This window comes from Pyrus communis, chromosome 12, assembly GCF_041283825.1.
Source record: "Pyrus communis isolate YQ-2024b chromosome 12, ASM4128382v1, whole genome shotgun sequence".
In the NCBI taxonomy this organism is placed as follows: Eukaryota; Viridiplantae; Streptophyta; class Magnoliopsida; order Rosales; family Rosaceae; genus Pyrus; species Pyrus communis.
Window position 1 is genome coordinate 15,295,027 of NC_142576.1, and position 25,183 is coordinate 15,320,209.

A 25,183-nucleotide genomic window follows, 5' to 3' on the forward strand; every position below is an offset into this window, starting at 1 on the left:
TCTCTTCCTAGTAGTGCAAAGTTCTTTTAAAAACTTAGCATACCTTGGAACTTGCTTAATTGCATCCAAAAGTGGTATATTGACTTGTACTTTTCTAAATGTCTCTAAAATGTCCTTTTCAGCCTCCTTCTTCTTTGTTTGCATGAATCTATGAGGAAATGGTACATTTGGAGGAATAACATTAGAAATAATCGAATTTGGAACATCCTTACCCTTGGAAGCCGAATGGTGCAGTTTGGGTGGCTGCGGCATGGGTGGTGTTACCCTTGCCGTGGCTTGCTCTTGCTCCCCCTCCTCGAATTGCAACTTTTCGTCCTCCGTTGGGGCTGAATTAGAGGATTATGAGGCCGTTCCAACTTGTTTTCCACTTCGCAACATGATTGCTTTGGCAGATTCGAATCCTCCTTTTGGGTTGACAACGGATGAACTAGGCAACTTGCATTGCTCTCTAAATTGGCCCATGAACTCCGCAATCTGCCCTACTTGCTTTTCTAATTCATCAACCTTTTTGTCCCTATTTTGCATTCCCTGCGCCATAGAAGTTAGTAATTGAAAAATTTGATCATTATCTATGGACGAACCTGATTTGGGTTGTGTAGGTTGTGCTTCGGGCGGTGTGGGTGCATACGGCCTTTGGTAGAATCCAAGAGGTTGCTGCCTAAATGTGCTTTTTTGTTGAGGTTGTTGTGGCTCCCTCCATTTGAAATTTGGATGATCTCTCAAACCGGGATTGTATGTGTTAGAGAAAGGATCACTCCTTGGTTTGTTTTGGCTCCCATAACCCACGGCATTGGCAGATTCCCACCCTCCGTTCTCAATCAATTGAGGGCACTTGTCCGTGAGATGTCCATTCATGGAGCACATGCCACAAACAACCACACTTTGTACCTTTGGTATTTCAACCACCTGCGAAAGAAGAGAAGTAAGATTAGCCATTTGATTTTGAAGTTCGGAAATAGCACTTACCTCATTAACTTGTTGCTGCCGTGGCATGTCTCTTTGGCCAACTCCTTCGTATTGTTGAGCATTCAAAGCTCAGTTGGCAATGAGAGTCTTGGCGGCCATAGGTGTTTTGTCCACTAAAGCTCCACCCGCTGAGGCGTCTAGCATTTGACGTTCAATTGGTAGAAGCCCTTCGTAGAAATATTGAAGAAGAAGCTCCTTCTTCATTTGGTGTTGTGGACATGAAGCAACAAGGGTTTTAAAACGTTCATAATAAGTTGGAAATGATTCACCTTGATTTTGTTGAATGCCACTAATTCTTTTACGTAAAAGAATGACTCGAGAAGTTGGGAAAAACTTCTCCAAAACGCCATTTTCATACTCTCCCATGATGTGATAGTTCCAGGGGCGAGTTCATACAACCAATCTTTAGCCTTTTCCAAGAGAGAAAAAGGAAAAGCCTTCATCTTCAAAATGCTCCCATCAACATTCACCGGGGTCATACTTGAGCAAACAACCTCGAACTTCTTCAAGTGTTTATTAGGATCTTCCATGGACAACCTATGGAACTTAGGAATATGGTGCAATAAACTGGACTTGAGTTCGAACTCGTTAGTGTTGTCCGGGGCAGCCCTTGGATATTGAATGCATAGAGGCATGGCATTATCCAATCCGGAAGCGAAAAGCTCCTTGATTGTTCGGTTGTCGGCTGCCATAACTTGTTCTTCCTCAAAAATCCTTGCCATGGCCTCCTCTCCCACTTGTATTTCGTCCTCTTCAAGCTCAGGTGCAGGTTGAGGTGGTTAAGGCTCTTGTTGATTCTTCTTTCTTCTCAAGGCTCGCTCAAAATCATCGTCAAAGTCTAAGATATGCGCATGAACCGGTTGAGAACTCCGAATCATAAACTAGTGCCTAAAACAAGAAAACAAACAAGTCAGAAACTAAAAAAAATAACACACGAAAAACACATTCCTTTTTCATATCAAACTCAGCCATAACTCACATACCCTTTTCTATTCCAAAGTCCTTGCCTAATTTTAGAAATAAATGACATTCCCCTTCTCACAATTGAATGTCGCAGGTTCGCTTCCCTTTTCCTTCAATTTCTGACTTTGTGTTTCCTTTTCTTTAAGGATTTGGAGTTAATTCCTTTCCTAAACTAAGTAATAAAGCCTTAGGATTCTTTCTTCCTTATAAAAACCCCTATGCCGCATCCTTATTGAACCTAATCACCCTTCCATAGAACCTGCCTTCATTCACTCAGAACACTCATCTTTGCCGCAGCCTTCCATCCAACTTTCCACCATTCCCCTACTTCCAAACCTTCATCCAAACCTCCATACACCACCATCAACCCTTGCCGCACCACCTTACTTTCCTAAATCCATCCAAAACCCATAAAATCATCCACAAAACCACCCTAGACTCTTGTGCCGTGACTTAGCAAGGAAGAAGACAAGGAAGACGAAGCCTTGGACATTTATGCATTCGAGTTGGAGTGTTGGAACATTTTTAGGTGTAATCTTTCTTTTGTTTTCAATGTTTAATTCTATTTTCCTTTGTTTTGTTATGAACATGAGAGGCTAAACTCGTTTTAGCCTAGGGATGCTTTGAAACCATGATTACATTTATAATATGAATTGATAAATTCCAGTTGTGATTTCATAAATTATGAATGCAATTTACTTAACCATTTGATGGATAACTTATTCTTGTATGTCGATTAGGGAGGCCTACTTAATTTGCATGCTTGAATTTGGTGCTAGAATATAAGGGAGTTTCACATAATCGTCACAATCTTATATTCACAAGTAGTTAAGGTTGTTTTCACAATCATGTTAAGTAAATTCCTAGCATGAGTATCATGATGTCATAGTTACAAGTGCTTTGTCAATACTTATGATTTCCATTGAACGTAATGATCTTTGATTGTATCTCTATTATGATGTCATGTAGGGGACTTTTGAAGAATGCTTTGGGTTGTCGTATGATGTCATCAAATCCAATAACTTAAGGGAAATCTGAGGGTTAATTAGTGATGTCACTTGTTTTTCTTTTAAATTCGTCCAAAATCAAATCCCCTTTACTTACTTGTTCCAAATCTGTCCAAAAGTGTCTTTTTGAGTCTTTTGAGTCAAAACTAATTGTATTTTCGTCCAAATTGAGTCCTAGAGTCTAAATTGAGTCTTTTTTATTGTTTTGAGTAGTTTTGAGTCTTTGAAGTTTGTTTTGAGTCATACAAGTTTAGTTAAGAGTCTTTTGAGTTGTTTAAGTGTTTTAAAGCATATTCTAACATCTTGAGCCGATTTTCATTAGATTAGCAATCCCTCATAATCACCGGCCTAGAACGATCCTGACTTATATCTATACTAGATTTGTCAAAAAGAGGGTTTAATTTGAGTGCTATTATATATAACATCAAAATTTTGGCGGCGTTGCCAGGGATTAGCAACTTTGCTAATCTCCCGTTGTTTCTTTTTGTTTCTTTTTCATATCTTTTTGTTTTAGCTACTGACCTTATTTCTTTTCTTGTTTGTAGGTACTAGTTTATGACAAGTAATTCTCAACCTATTAGTGCAAACATCTTAGATTTTGACGACGATTTTGAGCGTACTTTGAGAAAGAAGAAGAAGAACCCAGAACTTCACCCATCAAGTTCTAGTTCGGCTTCTAATCTTGAGGAGGAAGAAGAGGTCCAAACCATGGCAGCGAATAACCGTACAATCAAGGAGCTTTCCGCTTCGGGAATGGATAATGCTGCACCCTTGTGCATCCAATACCCAAGGGCAGCTTAAGACAAAACCGACGAATTTGAATTGAAGTCAAGTTTGTTGCACCACATTCCGAAGTTCCATTGACTGTCCATGGAGGATCCCAACAAGCATTTGAAGGAGTTCGAGGTGGTGTGTTCGAGCATGACTCCAATCAACGTTGATAGTAGTATTTTGAAGATGAAGGCTTTCCCATTCTCACTATTGGAGAAGGCCAAGGATTGGTTATACGAGTTAGCACCTGGAACGGTCACTTCTTGGGAGAGCATGAAGAGGGCGTTTCTTAAAAAGTTATTTCCTACTTCAAGAGTCATTCTCTTGAGAAAGAAGATTAGCGTAATCCAACAAAGTCAAGGGGAGTCTTTTCCCACGTACTATGAGCATTTTAAAGCCCTTGTTGCATCATGTCCTTAACATCAAATGAAGGAGGAGCTTCTACTTCAATACTTCTATGAAGGTCTTCTTCCCATTGAAAGGCAAATGCTTGATGCTTCGGCGGGAGGTGCGTTGGTGGATAAAACTCCCATGGTAGCCAAGAACCTAATTGCGAACTGGGCTCTCAATGCGCAACAATACGAAGGAATTGGGCAAAGGGACTCCCCATGGCAACAAGTGCATGAGGTAATTCTAACCCCGTTCCACCCAATGTTCCTTTTCCTCACAGATTTTTGCAAACAAAGAAGGAGGAGCATGAGAAAGACATTCTTGAGACGTTTAGGAAAGTTCAAGTCAATATCCCGCTCCTAGATGCCATAAAGCAAGTGCCTAAATATGCCAAGTTCTTGAAGGAATTATGCACTACAAGGAAGAGGGCTTCACATAAAGAGGTAGTGAGGGTAAGTGAAAATGTTTCAGCTGTTTTACAAAGAAAGTTACCACCAAAGTGCAAAGATCCAGGTAGCTTTACAATTCCTTGTATTATTGGCCAAACTAGGTTCGAACATGCTATGTTAGACTTAGGAGCTTCAATTAACGTCATGCCATACTCTATTTATGCTTCAATGAACCTTGGTGAATTGAAAAATGATGGTGTAATTATTCAGTTGGCCGATAGATCTAATGCCTATCCAAAGGGCGTATTGGAAGATGTCTTAGTGCAGGTGAATAATTTGATCTTTCCGGCGGATTTCAACGTTCTTGAAATGGAAGAAACCACCCATGCTCCATCCTTGCCGCTTCTTCTTGGGAGGCCATTCATCAAGATGGCCCGAACTAAGATAGACGTGTTTGAAGGCACTTTAACAATGGAATTTGATGGGGAAGTGATTGATTTTAATATTTCTGAAACTATGAGATTTCCTAATGATGATCACTCATGTTTCTCTATTGATTTCTTGATTCTTTGGCGCAAGCACACCTTGAACAATTACATGGAGATGCACTTGAAACGGTCATTACAAATGGCATAGAAGTGAAGGATCACATGGCTACCACCATAGCAACCCACGGCACACAATTGCACTCCCATGCCGTGGCCTTTGATGAGGAATTAATTGAGACCATGGCAGCCCTAGAGTCATTGCCACGGCTCCAAGGTAAGTCCTCTAGTCCAATCTCAATTCCAATTTCAACTAACAAGTTGCTTCCTTCTATAGAACAACCACCTACCCTTGAGCTCAAACCGTTGCCAAATCACTTGAAGTATGTGTTCTTGGGCGAGCAAGACACATTGCCTGTCATTGTGGCATCATCACTCACGGCACAAGAGGAGGAGAAATTGGTGAGGGTCCTCAAAGAGCACAAGACGACCATTGGGTGGACTTTGGCCGATATCAAGGGCATAAGCCCTACCACGTGCATGCATCGAATTCTCATGGAAGAAGGAGCCAAACCATCAAGGGAAGCCCAACGTCGACTCAACCCACCAATGATGGAAGTCATGAAGAAGGAAATCATCAAACTACTTGATTGTGGCGTCATCTATCCTATCTCGGATAGTTGTTGGGTTTCACCGGTCCAAGTAGTTCCCAAGAAGTCCGGAGTCACAGTGGTGAAGAATGAAGAAGATGAACTTGTGCCTACACACATTCAAACCGGTTGGAGAGTATGCATTGACTATAGGAAGCTAAATGCTGCAACAAGGAAATATCACTTTCCTTTGCCATTCATCGATCAAATGCTTGAAAGGTTAGCCGGTCATTCCTTTTATTGCTTTCTTGATGGTTATTCGGGTTATAATCAAATTGTCATAGCGCCGGATGATCAAGAAAAGACCACCTTTACTTGTCCATTTGGTACTTTTGCATATCGTCGTATGCCATTTGGTTTATGCAATGCACCGGGCACTTTCCAACGATGCATGGTAAGTATATTCTCGGATTATGTTGAGAAGATAATTGAAGTGTTTATGGACAATTTTAGTGTGTTTGGAGACTCATTTGATGATTGTTTGCATAATCTTACTTTAATCTTGAAAAGATGCATGGAAACTAACCTTGTTTTGAATTGGGAAAAATGTCATTTTATGGTTAAACAAGGCATAGTTTTGGGTCATATCATCTCTGAAAAAGGAATTGAAGTTGATAAGTCTAAAATAGATCTTGTACGTTACTTACCCTCTCCTACTTCAGTTAGAGAGGTTCGTTCTTTTCTTGGCCATGCAGGATTCTATAGGCGATTTATCAAGGATTTCTCCAAGATTGCACAACCCCTATGCCGTCTCCTACAAAAAGAAGTGGCGTTTGAGTTCAACGAGGAGTGTGAGAAGGCATTCAAGCATCTCAAAGACATGCTTACCACGGCACCCATTATCATTCCACCAGATTGGACGTTGCCTTTTGAGCTAATGTGTGATACATCCGATTATGCAATAGGGGCTGTTTTGGGCCAAAGGAAGAATAAGCAACCACACGTCATATATTATGCTTCCCGGACCTTAAATGATGCTCAATTAAACTACTCTACCACTGAAAAAGAACTTCTTGCCATTGTGTTTGCTTTAGATAAGTTTCGTTCATATTTACTTGGCACTAAAGTGATTGTATAATCTGACCATGCAGCTCTAAGGTACTTATTCACCAAAAAAGAGGCCAAACGAAGGCTCATTCGATGGATGCTTATTCTCCAAGAGTTTGACATTGAAATTCAAGACAAGAAAGAGAATGAGAACGTGGTTGCTGACCATCTAAGTCGTTTGGTGTGCAATGAGGACTCTTTACCCATCCAAGAGACATTCTCTGATGAGCAATTGCTGTCCATTAAGATATGTGAACCTTGGTATGCTGATTTGGTGAACTTTTTGGTGTCAAAACGTGTTCCAAGTACCATAGCTAGGCACCAACATGATAAACTAAAGAAAGAGGCACAGTTTTATGTATGGGATGACCCATATTTGTGGAAGTTTTGTGCAGATCAGATTGTGCGTCGTTGTGTGCATGATTGTGAGTTTAATTCGATTCTAACCTTTTGTCACACTTATGCATGTGGTGGACATTTTGGCACACAACGCACTGCCCTTAAGGTGTTAGAATATGGTTTTTATTGGCCTACAATCTTTAAAGATGCTAGGACTTTTTGTTTAACTTGTGAGCGTTGTCAACGAATGGGAAATATAGGTGCAAGGGACCAAATGCCACAAACACCCATCTTTAATGTTGAAATTTTTGATGTTTGGGGCATTGATTTCATGGGCCCTTTCCCATCTTCGTTTGGTTTTACTTATATTTTGCTTGCGGTGGATTATGTCTCAAAATGGGTGGAAGCCAAGGCCACCCGTACTAATGATTCTAGAGTTGTTGCAGATTTTATAAAGACTAACATTTTTGCTAGATTTGGGATGCTTAGAGTGCTTATTAGTGATGAAGGGTTTCACTTTTGCAATCGTACCATCGAGGCATTGCTCAAGAAGTATCAAGTCACACATAAGGTTTCAACACCTTACCATCCTCAAACCAATGGCCAAGCCAAGGTGTCCAATAGAGAAATCAAGCAAATCTTGGAGAAGACCGTTGGACCAACAAGAAAAGATTGGAGCGTGCGTTTGGAGGATGCATTATAGGCTTATAGAACGGCTTACAAGACACCCATAGGGATGTCCCCTTTTCGGCTAGTCTATGGCAAGCCATGTCATCTCCTCGTGGAGTTAGAACACAAGGCTCATTGGGCGATCAAGACATTCAACATGGACATAGATGCGGCTGGAATGCATAGAAAGTTGCAATTGAATGAACTTGAGGAGATTCGGTGTGAAGCATATGAGAATGCTTGCATTTACAAGGAAAAAACCAAAGCTTTCCATGACAAGATGATCCGAAGCAAAACATTCTCCCTAGGGCAAAAAGTTTTACTTTTTAATTCTCACCTTCATTTATTTCCTGGTAAGTTACGTTCTAAGTGGATTGGGCCTTTTGTTGTTACTAATGTTTTTCCATATGGCGCAGTCCAAATCCAAAGCTTGAGGAATGGCCAAGAATTCAAGGCGAATGGGCATTGTTTGAAGCCCTATTATGCAAATGTTGAAGGGCAGGTTGTGGAAGACATCACTCTCCATGCCGTGGGCTCTAATTAAGGATAAGAAGAATGTTCGTCCGGTTGCACGACGTTAAAGCAAGCGGTTCTTGGGAGGCAACCCATTGATGCGAAAATTACTTAACACACAAATTAAACCCTCTTGTTGACAATTGTAGTAGATATGTAAGTAGGGATCGTTCTTAAACCGGGGATTAGGAGGGATTGCTAAACACTCTAAACTGACTCAAAATCGTAAAAACAAAGTTTAAACACTAAACTAGACTCAAAGAATGCAAAACTAAACTATAAAACACCAAAACAAACCAAAAGACTCAAAACAGCAAACAAACACTCAAAACTGCCTTAAAAACACTTTCTGGGCAGTTTTGAACACTATACTCAAATCTGGACGAAATTAAGTTATCACTTGACTCCAAACACTTAAAAACATCACTAAATTGATTTCTAACTAATCTAACACTTTAAATTAATGGGGGAATTGGTTTTGACGAAAATTAAGTAAATTAAGACAAGGACAAAGAAAACAGATTCTTTAGACTAAATTAGGTGAATTGATGAAAGATGGGCTAACTAGAGGGTTCTTCTCCACACATGACACACTTGCATTCAAATTGATTTCCAATTGCTTCTTTCAATAAATCATGAAACTCAATACCCCAAGTTAACCGTGAACAGCACTTTTTTAACTTTCAAGTTTTCCTTAAGTTATTGAATTGGATGAGAATGCGCATACAACAACTCAAAACATTCTCTAAAAGTCCCTTACGTGAAAAGCACAATAAAGGTACAATCAAAGATCATTAAGTTTCATGAAAACTATAAGTATTGACGAGGCAATTGTTACTATGAAAAGCATGAAACTTTTGCCAAGAATTCACTTAACGCGATCGTCGATAAACGACCTCCACTACTAGCAAATATAAGGTTATAACTATTAGGTGAAATTCCCTTATATTTTAGCTTCAAATCCCTGCATGAAAAACTAAGTGGCCACCTTAATCAACACACAAGAATGAGTTATCTATCAAACAGTTAAGCGAATTGAATTCACAACTTATGAAATAACAATTGGATGTAATCAATTCATCTTGCAAGCATAATCATGGTATTGAATAACCCCCTAGCCAAAAGGCTTAGTTCCTCATGTTCACAAAACAAAGCAAAACAGATTTATACATTGTAAATATAAGAAAGAGAACACCTAAATACTCCAACGATCCAATGTTGAATAGCTAGAATCTTCAAGCAATCTTCTTCCTCTCCTTTGCTACGGCACAAGAGGTTCTGGTGAGTTTAGGGGGTTTATGGATGATGTAGAATGATGGATTTAGGTTTGGGATGGATGTAGGGGACGGCAAGGGTTGGTTTTGGGCAGAAAATATGGAGAATGGTGAAGTATGGATGTGTTAGAGGGATGGGATGATTTTCTGGCGTGAATGGTGAATGAATCCCACTTTGTGGCTGCTACAAGGATGTTTCTTTATAGGATTTCAGGAATTAAAACCCTAGGTTATTTAGGTAAACAGAAATTAAGTCAAAAGCTTCTAGAAATAGGAAATCAAATCAGAAATTTAAAGGAAAGTAATTAAAAGTTGCGGCAATGGCATAAAACACAAAAGGAATGTGTTTTAATGCAAGGAAATGGGAAAGAACCATCTCCCTTGCACGGCAAGGGTTTGTAAGAAAAGGAATGCTTTTTATTTCTGAAATTAGGCAAGAATTTTGGAATAGAAAAGGGTATGTGAGTTATGGCTGAAATTGGTATGAAAAAGGAAGGTGTTTAAGTATTTAAAATAGGGAACAAGGCCCATCCTTGCATGGCAAGGAAGGGAGACACAAGGAAACACACGACATTGTCCTAAGGTTGCAAGGGATGTTGTTTTTGTGAACTAGAATAGATAGGAGCCTTTGATCTTGCTGAAATATGGAGTCTTTAAGGATTAGGAAAGATTAAACCAAAATAGGAAACCTTGGCTTAACTTTCCTACTTCAAGTAGGAAACCTTCTTTGACTAGGATTCCTCATTTGATTAGGAATCCTATTGTGATTAGGAATCCTCTTGTGATTAGAAATCCTAACTCAATTTGATCTTCAATTTCGTCCATTTCTTTTGCTCCAAACATAAGCTATCCATTCCAAGTCCAATTTTGCTCCAAAATGCACCATTTTGCTTCCTTAGCCATGTGAACCTAAAAACACACAAAAGAAGCATAAAGGACTAAAATAACTAAGGAAACACAACGTAAATGCACGAGAACAAGCCAATTAAGTCGCATAAATATGCTCCTATCAAATTCCCCCACACTTAGCTTTTGCTAGTCCTCGAGCAAAACAAACAAACTAAACAAAACGAAACGAAACAAAACAAACAAAAGACAATCTAAACCTTCCAACGTTGCCCTAGGGATTTCCAATGCACATGACATGTTAAAATTCATTATCTCCACAGATTTTAGTCATCTTCACACTTCAGTACATTCTTAATCATAGTCACCACATACTAGTTCAGAATTAAGCATTTAAAACCATGTTTTGAATGTAGTAACATGCCTTAGAGAATTTGCTCAATTCCTTACAAGATATGCACTCAATTTTCACTCAGATTTTCTAACTACACACCCTAATCTAGTTATATGTGAGAAGATTGATGTAAACATGAAAACGAACACTCACATATATGTATCACAAAGAAAGCAATTTCTGGAGTTAATAAGCATGTTTAGATATGATCTCATGAATGGAATGCTACTACTTAGACGCGAGAACTAGTGACACCATATGCTCATACAAAATTCAAACTCCACAAATTGAAACACATAACACTCAAGATTGAAGTCAAGGGTTGTAATGGGGCTTGGGGTATTGGTTAACAATGGAAGGATAGGGATAACAAACATTCTCGAAGCAATAGCAAGCAAAGTAATGAAATTGAGACTTAGAATTCACTTTAAAACACAGAAATCAACTTTTAACACAAAGGGAAGATCTAAGCAACACTCAGGGCCATATTCAACATTTTGGACCCTTTCTTCAACTACCATAAACATGTGAACTTATTTTCATTTATTTCATACTCTTTTTTCTTTCTTTTCACAACTTTTTCTTTTCTTTTTCTTTTTCCACGAATTTTTTTTTCTTTTTTGTTTTCCACCCGTGCCTATGGCACACTAACTCACATGAGAAGTACTTCCCCCACACTTGTTTTCTGCCATACATTAATCAAAAGGAGTTCAATTCAAATCATGCTTTGCTATGCTTCAAGAATAAGGGTACGGATGGTCCTAATCTAGGCTAGGTGAGGATAATGTGGGTTAACAAAGAATGTAAGCTTAACAAGGCTCAATGGGGTTAACTTAAACATATAATGAAGTAGGATACATGGCAATTTGGCTTTGGTGGTGGTCACTACACAACTTCTTCTTGAATATGTGTTATGCAAATCAATAACATGCTTCGAATGAAATGGGCATGAGTTCTAGCATTTGGAACTATATGATGAAACGCCTTCTAAGTAGTAACCAAGCAAAGAATAATGAGATCATGCAACGACTTTAGAAAACAATAATGCACAGATTTTAACTCTGCAAATAACGTTTAGGCTCAAGTCTCACAAGGTTGTAGTGTTTGTTTGAGTTCCTTTCTTCAAGCATGTTACAAAAACTAATTTTTCTTTTATGATTGCATGTGAAGTCATACATTAACCAAGCATATACCAAGAGTAAATCAAACTTTTCTCCATGTTTATAACTCTTTTTAACAGTCATGCAATTAAAAACCAAATCCTCATCATTGTGTTGGAAGGTACCCTAAGACACAAACACACAAAAACAACTCAAAACACTCTTTTTAGGCTTTTCAAAACATGTTTTTCAAATTTTATATGATTTTCGGAGTTATAAAACAAAACACACTAAAACACTCCAAAACAGCTTAAAAACACTTTAAAACAGCAAGGAACAACACTTGAAGTTATGGGTGAAAAAATCCCACGAATTTGCATCAAATATACTTAGTTACCCCCCCCCCCCACACTTAAATCAAACATTGTCCTCAATGTTTTAAACATAAATTCACACAAAACACAAGTAAACACACAAACAGCAACTAAACAACATAACATGGCAGATTAGAAACAACAACAAAGAGAAGGGTTTGAGGGATGCAAATCTGGAATTTGGGGGATTCCTAGGGCTTCCTTTGTTGAATGGATGGGTTGCCTCCCACATAGCGCTTGCTTTAACGTCGTACAGCCGGACGATGGTGTGCTCATTCCCCATTGGAGCCCACGGCATGCAATGGGATCTCCTCCACAACATGCCCTTCAACACTTTCATAATATGGCTCAATGAATGGGAGGGGGTAATGATCCTCCCTGATAGTGGTGTTTTGGTTTCGAAAGTCCATGTAAATGCTCCCACCACCTTTAAATCGGTTGGGCACTTGCACCAAAGAAGGTAACAACCTATTAATTGAAATGGGAATTGAAATTGGGATTGAAGACTTACAAACATATTGTGGTGAAGGCTCAAAATCGGCAGCCATATCAACAATGTCACCATGGCTACTTTCGGCCATATTGGGTGGTTGTAGGGCAATCACTCCAAGTTCTTCTCCAATGGTGGTTCTTGATACATCCTTCGTGATAAGTGTGGATCCTTTCAGCCCTATGTCCTTATGCACATCTATGACAAAACAAGAATGACTACCGTTAGGATTCTTAATAGAGTCATAAACATTGAATTTAATTATATCACCACCAAACTCCATTGTTAGTGCTCCCTTGGCCACATCAATCTTTGTTTGGGCTGTTTTCATGAACGAACGGCCTAGCAAGATTGGCAATGATGGAGCATGGCTCGAATCCTCCATTTCTAAGACATAAAAATCTGTAGGAAAGATGAGATGATTGACCTGCACTAAAACATCCTCAAGGACTCCCTTGGGATAAACATTAGAACGATCGGCCAATTGAATTATAACGCCATCTTGTTTTAACTCACCAAGGTTCATAGATGCATAAATGGAATATGGCATGACATTAATAGAAGCACCTAAATCTAACATGCATTGTTCAAATCTAGTGTTTCCAATTATGCATGGGATAGTAAAGCTCCCTGGATCCTTACATTTTAGAGGTAACTTTCGTTGCAAAACCGCGGATACATTTTCACTTACTTTCACAACTTCTTTGTTTGAAATTCTTTTCCTAGTTGTGCATAACTCTTTTAAAAACTTTGCATACCTGGGCACTTGCTTAATGGCATCAAGTAAAGGAATGTTTACTTGGACCTTCCTAAACGTCTCAAGAATGTCTTTCTCATGCTCCTCCTTCTTTGTTTGCAAAAATCTGTGAGGAAAAGGAACATTGGGTGGAATGGGGTTAGAATTAATCGCATTTGAACCCAACTTACCCTTGGTGGCCGAATTGGATGAGTTGGATGCATTAGGGTGCCTAGGTAGTTGCGGCAAGGGTGTTTGTACCCTTGCCGTGGGCTTGCTTGCATCCTCCTCCTCATGTTGCAGCTTCCCTTCTTCATTAGGACCTGTTTTGGATGGTTTGGATGTAACGCCAACTTCTTTTCCACTTCTCAAGGTGATTGCTTTGGCCGTTTCGAACCCTCCCTTTGGGTTTGGAATGGTAGAGCTTGGGAGCTTGCCTTGGTCTCGGAATTGCCCTACAAAATCTGCAATCTGCCCAATTTGTTTCTCCAATTGATCCTCCCTTTTGTCATTGTTTTGCATTGCCTTGGCTTGATTTTCTTGCCCCTGAGACAAGTTAGTTAGTAATTTAAGAAGTGTATCATTGTCTAAAGTGTTACCTGAACTTGTTTGGGCAGATTGTGGAGGTGCTTGTGTGGGTGCGTATGGCTTGTTGTAGAAGCCCGGGGGTTGTTGCCTAAAGCCTCCTTGTGATTGGGGTTGTTGTGGCTCCCTCCATTTGAAGTTTGGGTGATCTCTCCAACTGGGATTGTAGGTGTTGGAATATGGATCATTCCTTGGTTGATTTTGGCTTTGAAATCCAATTGCATTCGCGGTCTCCCATCCACCATTCTCAATAAGTTGAGGACACCTGTCAGAAACATGTCCTTGGATAGAACATACTCCACACACCATTGGTCCTTGGATCTTCATACCTTCGGCCATCTGAGACACAATAGAAGTAAGATTAGCTAATTGAGATTGAATATCTGATGCGAGATTTATACACACACAAATTAAACCCTCTTTTCGTCAAATTGTAGTATAGGTGCAAGTAGGGATCGTTCTGGACCGGGGATTAGGAGGGATTGTTAACCACTTGGATTTGACTCAAAAACGTAAAATAACAATATGAAACACTATACTAGACTCAAAGAATGCAAAACTAAACTTTAAAACACTAAAACAAACCAAAAGACTCAAACATCACCCAAAACACTCAAAACTGCCTTAAAATCACTTTCTGGGCAGTTTTGAGCACTTTGGTGAATTTGGACGAAATTGGGAAATAAAATGAATCAAAACACTCATAAACACAAACTCAATGTATTTCTAACTAATCTAACACTTTAAAATAAATGGGGGATTGGCTTTGGATGAATTTAAACTAAAACAGAAACTTGGAAATAAAACAGATTCTAAAAACGAAATTAATGAAATAAAATGATGAAAAACTAGTTAGAGGGTTCCTTATCCACACATGAACATAAGCAAATAATTTGACTCCCAGTTATGACTTCAACAAACGATGAATGACAATGCTCCAAGTTAATTAGGTCCGCTTAAATTAACTTTCAGATTTCCCTAGATTCATTGGATTGAATGGGTTAGCGCATACAACAATCCAAAGCATTCCTAATCAAAGTCCCTAACCATGGAATACGCATGATAGAGACATTCAACAAAGATCATTAAGTTCAACGGAAATCATAAACATCGACTAGGCATTCATAACTATGGAATACGCATGTTAATCCAGCCTAGGGTTTACTAAACACAATCGTGACTAGCGATCTTTACTACTCATGAATATAAGTTCATAACGATTAGGTGAAAGTCCCTTATATCCTAGCATCAAGTTTAGGCATGCAAATTAAGTGTCGACCCTCAACCCACATACATAAACAAGTTCTTAATCAAAACAGAAAAGTAACCCACATCTAAAGTTCATGAGTTCATAACTGGAGTAAATCAAATCATAACCAACATATGTCCATGGCTTCAAATTCGCCTCTAACTAAAAAGAAATTAGTTCCACATGTTTAACATAATTGAACAACAAGTTAAATTAAACATGAAAACAAAAACAAGAAAAGAATGAACAAATGGATGGCATTGAATGGATGGAAAGTTAGCTACGGGGTTCATCTCCACATATGTTATACTTGCATAATAAAATGATTTCCAATTGCGTTTCAATAAATCATTAATTCTCAACACCCCAAGTTAACCGTGATGCACTAATTAACCTTCAAATCTTCCTAATGTTATTGAATTGGATGGGTTAGCGCATACAACAATTCAAAACATTCCCCACAAGTCCCCTACATGATTGCATAATAGAGATACAAGCAAGAATCATTACGCTCTATGAAAATTATAAGTATTGACGAGGCAATTGTAACTATGAATGCATGATACTCTTGCCAAGAATTCATTTAACGCGATTGTTTATAAGCAACCTCCACTACTTGTGAATATAAGTTCGTAACTATTAGGTGAAACTCACTTATATTCTAGCGTCATATTCATGCATGAAAATTAATCGCGCATTCTTAATAAACATTCATAAATAAGTTATCAATCAAATAGTTAAACAAATTGAATCCACAAATTATGAAACGCAATTAGAAGTAATCAAATCAAAACGCAAGCATAAACATATATTTTGAATCACCCCCTAGCCAAGGGGGGTTTAGTTCCTTATGATACAAAACAAAGAGAATCAAAGAAACACCTAAACATTCCAACAACTCAAAATTGAATTGTATGAACGTTTAGGCACTCTTATCTTCCATGCCTCATTCGTACAAAACAAAGAGTATTGAAATTAAACATAGAAATCAAAGAAACACCTAAACATTCCAACAACTCAAACTTGAATTGTATGAACGTTTAGGCACTCTTATCTTCCTCTTCGTTGTAGCACAAGGTCTAAGGATAGTTTGATGGTGTGAATGGTTTGGGTAGTGGCGGAGGAATGGAAGGATGGTGTTTGGATTTGTAGGGGAGAGTCACGGCACAAAGGGGGGTTTATGGTCTACATTTCTGCAATGGCTGAAGTGTATGAATGGAATGGATGGACTTTGTGAAGGGCACGGCCCCAAGGGACCAATTTCTGTTGTGAAATGAATTGTGTATGAATGAGTGTGAATGAATGAGTATTTATAGGTGAAATGGGGGGAACATGACAGCTAGGTTGCATGTGCTAATGCTTGTGTGTGCATGTTAAATCTGCCAAGATGCATGTGATTAAAGGGTGGAATGAATGGAATGCAATCTGAAATGCATGTGAATTAAATGGATGTGAGTGGAAATGTGGCTGCAATGATGAAGTGAATGCATGTGAAATGGATGCAAGGGGAATTAGGCTCGGCAATGATGGTGTTTTTCTGTGGTGAATGGTAATGCAATGTGTTTGCATGTGAATTAAAGCTATGTGAATGATTAGGGTGAGTGTACATGTGCTTTGACAGCTAGGATGAATTAATTAAAGGAAGTGCATGTGATTGCAAAATGTGAATGATTATGAGTGTGTGTGAGTGAATTAAAGGATGGAATGCATGTGAAATGAATGAAATGCAATCTGAAATGGGATAGCATGTGGGTGGAAATGCATGTGGGTGAATGTGTGGCTGCATGGATTAAAGAATGGGAGTGCATGTGTTGAATGATTAAAGTGCATGTGCAATGTTTTAAAGGATGGAATGATGGAGGAACAAGTGCATGTGAATGCATGGTGATAGCATGTGCACGGTTTTGGTTGGAATGATGGCAGATTGTGTGGGTGAGTGATTAGGTTGGAAATGCATGTGAATGCAAGGTGTGAATGAATGATAAGTGGTGAATGATAAGTGATGAATGATAAGTGGTTATGATAAGTGATAAGTGGTGATGATAAGTAATGGAAGCATGTGAGGGAATGAATAATGAATGCATGTGTATGGTTTTGGGAGAAAGGTGGAGATGCACGGCATAAGGGAATTGGAAAGGTTTAAATGTCCTAAAACTAAAAGGAACAAGGTTCCAACACTTTGGTCTTCAATTTCGTCCAACATTTTGGCGCCAAGCATAAGCTATCTATCCTTAGCCCAAAAGTGCTCCAAAAGTCTCCAAAATGCATCTTTTTGCTCCTTTAGCCCTTTGGACCTACAAACACACGAAAATAGCTTAAAGGACTAAAATAACTAAAGAAACATAACGTAAATGCACGAGAACAAGCCATTTAAGTCGCATGAATATGCTCCTATCAATATCGGATGAAGAGCTTACCTCATTAACTTGTGGCCGTGGGTTATCCCTTTGTCCCATGCCTTCGTATTGTTGTGCATTCAATGCACGGGTTGCAATGAGTGTCTTGGCTGCCATGGGTGTTTTATCTACCAAAGCTCCTCCCGCCGAGGCATCTAGCATTTGACGTTCGATTTGTAGAAGGCCTTCATAGAAATATTGAAGGAGCAACTCTTCCTTCATTTGATGCTGTGGACAAGAAGCAACAAGCGATTTAAAACGTTCATAATAAGTAGGAAAGGATTCACCTTGATTTTGTTGTATGCCACTTATTTGTTTCCTCAGGAGAATGATTCTTGAAGTGGGGAAAATTTTCTCCAAGAACGCTCGTTTCATACTTTCCCAAGATGTCACTGTCCCTGGTGCTAGCTCATATAACCAATCTTTAGCTTTGTCCATTAGAGAGAATGGAAAAGCCTTCATCTTTAAGATGCAACCATCGACATTTATAGGGGTCATGCTTGAACAAACCACTTCAAACTCCTTCAAGTGCTTGTTAGGGTCTTCCATGGACAACCCATGGAACTTTGGGATGTCGTGCAACAAGCTAGACTTCAATTCAAACTCCTCGGTCTTGCCTTGAGCTGCCACGGGATATTGAATACATAAAGGTGCGGCATTGTCCATTCCTGAAGCCGAAAGCTCCTTGATTGTTCGATTGTCGGCTACCATGATGGGTACTTCCTCAAAAGTCTCTGCCGTGCCCCTTTCTTCCTCTTCTAAAACTTGTTCTTCAAGGTCAGATTCAGGGCTAGGTGGGTTAGACTCTTGCTGGTTCTTTCGTCTTCTCAAAGTCCTCTCAAAATCGTCGTCAAAGTCCAAAATATCCTTATGAACAGGTTGGGAACTTCGAGTCATACACTAGTACCTAAAAACAATGAAACAAACAAATCAGTAACTAAGATAGAAAACAAACGAAAAATAAATAAAAAGAAATAACGAGGGATTAGCAAAGTTGCTAATCCCCGGCAACAGCGCCAAAATTTGATGCGAAAATTACTTAACACACAAATTAAACCCTCTTGTTGACAATTGTAGTAGATATGTAAGTAGGGATCGTTCTTAAACCGGGGATTAGGAGGGATTGCTAAACACTCTAAACTGACTCAAAATCGTAAAAACAAAGTTTAAACACTAAACTAGACTCAAAGAATGCAAAACTAAACTATAAAACACCAAAACAAACCAAAAGACTCAAAACAGCAAACAAACACTCAAAACTGCCTTAAAAACACTTTCTGGGCAGTTTTGAACACTATACTCAAATCTGGACGAAATTAAGTTATCACTTGACTCCAAACACTTAGAAACATCACTAAATTGATTTCGAACTAATCTAACACTTTAAATTAATGGGGGAATTGGTTTTGACGAAAATTAAGTAAATTAAGACAAGGACAAAGAAAACAGATTCTTTAGACTAAATTAGGTGAATTGATGAATGATGGGCTAACTAGAGGGTTCTTCTCCACACATGACACACTTGCATTCAAATTGATTTCCAATTGCTTCTTTCAATAAATCATGAAACTCAATACCCCAAGTTAACCGTGAACAGCACTTTTTTAACTTTCAAGTTTTCCTTAAGTTATTGAATTGGATGAGAATGCGCATACAACAACTCAAAACATTCTCTAAAAGTCCCTTACGTGAAAAGCACAATAAAGGTACAATCAAAGATCATTAAGTTTCATGAAAACTATAAGTATTGACGAGGTAATTGTTACTATGAAAAGCATGAAACTTTTGCCAAGAATTCACTTAACGCGATCGTCGATAAACGACCTCCACTACTAGCAAATATAAGGTTATAACTATTAGGTGAAATTCCCTTATATTTTAGCTTCAAATCCCTGCATGAAAAACTAAGTGGCCACTTAATCAACACACAAGAATGAGTTATCTATCAAACAGTTAAGCGAATTGAATTCACAACTTATGAAATAACAATTGGATGTAATCAATTCATCTTGCAAGCATAATCATGGTATTGAATAGCCCCCTAGCCAAAAGGTTTAGTTCCTCATGTTCACAAAACAAAGCAAAACAGATTTATACATTGTAAATATAAGAAAAAGAACACCTAAATACTCCAACGATCCAATGTTGAATAGCTAGAATCTTCAAGCAATCTTCTTCCTCTCCTTTGCTACGGCACAAGAGGTTCTGGTGAGTTTAGGGGGCTTATGGATGATGTAGAATGATGGATTTAGGTTTGGGATGGATGTAGGGGACGGCAAGGGTTGGTTTTGGGCAGAAAATATGGAGAATGGTGAAGTATGGATGTGTTAGAGGGATGGGATGATTTTCTGGCATGAATGGTGAATGAATCCCACTTTGTGGCTGCTACAAGGATGTTTCTTTATAGGATTTCAGGAATTAAAACCCTAGGTTATTTAGGTAAACAGAAATTAAGTCAAAAGCTTCTAGAAATAGGAAATCAAATCAGAAATTTAAAGGAAAGTAATTAAAAGTTGCAGCAATGGCATAAAACACAAAAGGAATGTGTTTTAATGCAAGGAAATGGGAAAGAACCATCTTCCTTGCACGGCAAGGGTTTGTAAGAAAAGGAATGCTTTTTATTTCTGAAATTAGGCAAGAATTTTGGAATAGAAAAGGGTATGTGAGTTATGGCTGAAATTGGTATGAAAAAGGAAGGTGTTTAAGTATTTAAAATAAGGAACAAGGCCCTTCCTTGCACGGCAAGGAAGGGAGACACAAGGAAACACACGGCATTGTCCTAAGGTTGCAAGGGATGTTGTTTTTGTGACCTAGAATAGATAGGAGCCTTTGATCTTGCTGAAATATGGAGTCTTTAAGGATTAGGAAAGATTAAACCAAAATAGGAAACCTTGGCTTAACTTTCCTACTTCAAGTAGGAAACCTTCTTTGACTAGGATTCCTCATTTGATTAGGAATCCTCTTGTGATTAGGAATCCTAACTCAATTTGATCTTCAATTTCGTCCATTTCTTTTGCTCCAAACATAAGCTATCCATTCCAAGTCCAATTTTGCTCCAAAATGCTCCAAAATGCACCATTTTGCTTCCTTAGCCATGTGAACCTAAAAACACACAAAAGAAGCATAAAGGACTAAAATAACTAAGGAAACACAACGTAAATGCACGAGAACAAGCCAATTAAGTCACATAAATATGCTCCTATCACCCATGCATTCAACTAGAGAGGATTTGGGCAATTCACCAATTCATGCCACAAAATCAGATTTGCGTTCCTCATCTCTATCTCTTTCTTGTTTTTATTTTGTCATGTTAGTTAGTTTATAATGTTCGTTTGAATGTGAGTCTTTGTTTGAAACATTGAGGACAATGTTTGATTTAAGTGTGGGGGGGGGGTAAATAAGTTGTTTTTGCATGATTTTGCATGATTTTCATGGGATTTTATCACCTATCACTTATAATGTTGTTTCTCACTGTTTTGAAGTGTTTTTATGTCTTTTGTTCAGAAAATCCGAAAATTTACAAAAAAAAAAAAATTACAAAACAGTTTTGAAAAAGCCAAAAAGAGTTGTGTTTAAGTTGTTTTTGTGTGTTTGATTGTGTCTTAGGTTACCTTCCAACACAATGATGAGGATTTGGTTTTAAATTGCATGACTATTAAAGAATGTTGTAAACATGGCTGGAAGTTGATTTATGCTTTGGTTTATGCTTGGTTATGGTTATAGCTTATGAATTCACATGTAATTACAAAGAGAAAATCAGTTTTTGTAACATGCTTGAAGGAAGGAACTCAAACTAAAGCTACATCCTTGAGAGACTTGAGCCTATAACGTTCTTTGGAGAGTATAATCTGTGATTTTTGTTTTCTAAAGTCGTTGCATGATCTCATCATTCTTTGCTTGGTTGCTACTTTGAATGCATTTCATTATAGTTCCAAATACTAGAACTCATGCCCATTTCATTCAAAGCATGATATTGATTGCATAACATACAATAAGATGAAGTTGTTAGTCAAGCCAAAGCCAAAAAGCCTATCCTTTTTCATATGTATTGTAGGATTACCCCTTTTGAGCCTTTTCAAGCCTATTTTCTTTGTTAGCCTCATTATCCTTACCTAGCCTAGATTAGGATTTCCCATACCCTTGTTCTTAAAGGATAGTGAAGCATGACTTAGAATGAACTCCTTTTGATCAATATATTGCAGAAAACGAGTGTGGGGGAAGATGATAGGGCACGGCAAAAGAAGGAAATAAAGAAAAAAAAAATTTCGTGGAAAAATAAAAAGAAAATAGAAAAGTGTTGAAAAGAAAGAAAAAGAGTTGAAAAATAAGTGAGAATAATCTCACAAGTGTTGGTTATTGAAGGAAGGGTCCAAAAGAGTGAATTTGACCCTAAATGTTGCATGAATCTTCCCTTGTGTTTAAAAGTTGATTTCTACCATTAAAAGTGAGTTTAAGTGTCAATTTCATTACTTTGCTTCCTATTGCTTTAAGAACCTTTGTTTTTCTTTACCCTTCTTTGTTAACCAATGCCCTTAGCCCCGTTACAACCCTCAACTTCTATCTTGATGTTATGTGTTCAATATGTGGAGTTTGAATTTGGTATGAGCATATGGAATCACTGGTTCTCGTTCTAAGTAGTAGCATTCCATTCATGAGATCATATTCATGTCATTGTTGTAAATCCAGAAAATACTTCCTTTGATATAACATATGTGAGTGTTAGTCTTCATATTTACATCAATCTTCTCACATATACTTAGTGTAGGGTGTGGAGTTAGAAAATCTGTGTGAAAATAAAGTGCATTCTAGTGAGGAATTGAGGGAATTCTCTAAGGCATGTTACTACATTCAAAACATTGTTTTAATTGATTAAATGTGAACTAATAAGTGGTAACTATGGTTAAGTGTTTGTTGAAGTGTAAAGAAAGCCAGAAACCGTGGGAATGATGTTCTTTATTGTGTCATGTTCGTTGGAAATCCCTGAGGTACATGTTGGAAGGTTTAGAATGTGTTTTGTTTTGTTTTTGGTTTCTTTTGTTTTATTTTGCTCGAGGACTAGCAAAAGCTAAGTGTGGGGGAATTTGATGCCGCATATAAGCCATTCCTTGGAGGTTTAGGAGTTGCAATCCCTTTCCCACACCTATGCCGTGAGTCCTTATCCATTTAGGTCCAGAAATCTTCCCTTTATCCCTTCCAGAAGTCTAATTTCTGCCACAAAATACCTAGTTTCTAGAAGCCCTTAATTTCTGGCGAAAATTCCCTATCCCTTTCCCTTTTGGTTTCTGCAAAGACTTAACCCTTTTCCCATTGGATTGTGCATAAATTAGCCTATAAATACAACCCTATGCTGCACCATTCAATCCATCCATTCACTCATTCATTCATTCATACTTTCAGCCATCAAACACCACAATTCACCCTACACCACCCTAGTGCCGCAAGCAAGGAAGGAATGAGAAGAAGACTTGTGCAATCTGCCATCCAAGGGAGTGCCGTGCATGTCATTGGAGAGTGGAGTGTTTCTAGGTGTATTCTATCCTTAGTTTTAGTTGAATGTTTATATTAATTTGGCTTTCTGATAGGAGCATATTCATGCGACTTAAATGGCTTGTTCTCGTACATTTACGTTATGTTTCTTTAGTTATTTTAGTTCTTTATGCTTCTTTTGTGTGTTTTCAGGTTCTAAGGGCTTAGGGAGCAAGAAAGTGCATTTTGAGGCTATTTGGAGCATTTTTGGGCATGGATTGGATAGCTTATCCATGGAGCCAAAGTTTGGACGAATTTGAAGGCCTTATATTCACTTTGGACATAAAACAAAGGGCCTAGCCCATTCTCTCTTAAACCAACCCCAAGGCCATGCATTTCCTTCCAATTCCAAAACCCACTATCACATTCACACACATGCAAATCATGCACTCACATTTCCTAGCCATGCATCACTTTAACCCACATTCACACACATGCAATTACACACACCATTTTCCCCTTTACAAAACACCATCAAAGCCGTGCTTCCCCCTTTGTTCCCACCAAACATATGCACCCAAACAAAGCCAACCTAGCTAACCCTACATGCATTTCTTTATTCACTCTTCATCACATGCATTTTCACCACCATTCGCACACACATGCATCCTGAAAACCTTGTGCCGTGTATCCCCTTCAACTTTCCAGCTTCCCACTCATTCAATTAAGCCACCATTCATTCTTTATTCCACATACACTCATCATCACACACCCTAGCTATCATTCACATGCATTCACATGCATCACAACCCCAAAACCATCAAGAAAACACCCTTGCCGTGGCCTTCACTCACACTTCCAGCTTTCCACCTTGCATTTCCAGATTATTCTTCATCATTTCAGCCACATTTCTAACCCAAATGCACTTTAATCATTCAATCACCCCATTCACACACCTTTTCTCCAACCTTTGCCTTGGCATTCATTCCCATTTCCATGCATTCACATGCCTTTCCAGCTTTCCACCTAGCTTTCCACCTCACAACCACCAGAAATCAACTCAATGCCGTGGCCTTCATTCCCATTTTCAGCACACACATGCAATTCCAACATCAAAAACTGTCAATACCGTGGGATCCTTGTGCTTTCCAGCTTTCCTAGCTGTTTTCCACCACATTTCAGCACATGCATGCTTAAACAAACAGCCATTTGCACCTCCATTTCTCCTATAAAAGCCCTTGCATTCCCATTACCAAAGGATCTCATTTTTTTTCATACACAACACACCACATTCACTCTCCACCTTCTTTAGCCGTGAGTCCCCCTTCCCCATCAATCCATTCTTCCATTTCCAACCACTCCCTACTCCATTGCACATACATCTAAAGCCCTTAACATCTCCTTAGACCTTGTGCCACAACGAAGAGGAAGAGAAGAGTGCCTAAACGTTCATACAATTCAAGTTTGAGTTGTTGGAATGTTTGGGTGTTTCTTTGATTTCAAAGTTATAATTTAATTCTCTTTGTTTTGTACGTATGAGGAATGGAAGATAAGAGTGCCTAAACGTTCATACAATTCAAGTTTGAGTTGTTGGAATGTTTAGGTGTTTCTTTGATTTCAAAGTTATGAGGAACTAAACCCCCTTTAGCTAGGGGGTGATTCGAAACTATGTTTATATTTGCAATATGAATTGATTAACTTTCGTTGGAATTTCATAAGTTGTGGATTCAATTTGTTTAACCGTTTGATTGATAACTTATTTATGAATGTTTATTAAGAATGCGCGCTTAATTTTCATGCATAAATATGACGCTAGAATATAAGTGAATTTCACCTAATCGTTATGAACTTATATTCACAAGTAGTGGAGGTTGCTTATAAACAATCGTGTTAAACGAATTCTTGGCATAAGTTTCATGCGTATTCTATAGTAACGAATGCCTCGTCAATACTTATAGTTTTCATAATGCTTAATGATCTTTGATTGTATCTTTATTGTGCTTTTCACGTAAAGGACTTTTGGAGAATGTGGTGAATTGCGTTGCACTAACCATCCAATTCATTGACTTAAGGACAACTTGACG

The 25,183-nt window shown here is 38.4% G+C and overlaps 1 protein-coding gene across 1 annotated transcript; it reads right to left on the reverse strand.

The window, feature by feature from the left end:
• Positions 1–339: 339 nt before the first annotated feature.
• On the reverse strand, positions 340–18,530 carry LOC148692380 (uncharacterized). The gene is made up of 2 exons (XM_088681589.1): positions 17,664–18,530; positions 340–981 (listed from the first exon to the last, which is right to left on the reverse strand). The coding sequence occupies exons 1-2, from the start codon at positions 18,528–18,530 to the stop codon at positions 340–342; spliced, it is 1,509 nt and encodes a 502-aa protein (XP_088537715.1).
• Between the last annotated feature and the right edge of the window lie 6,653 nt (positions 18,531–25,183).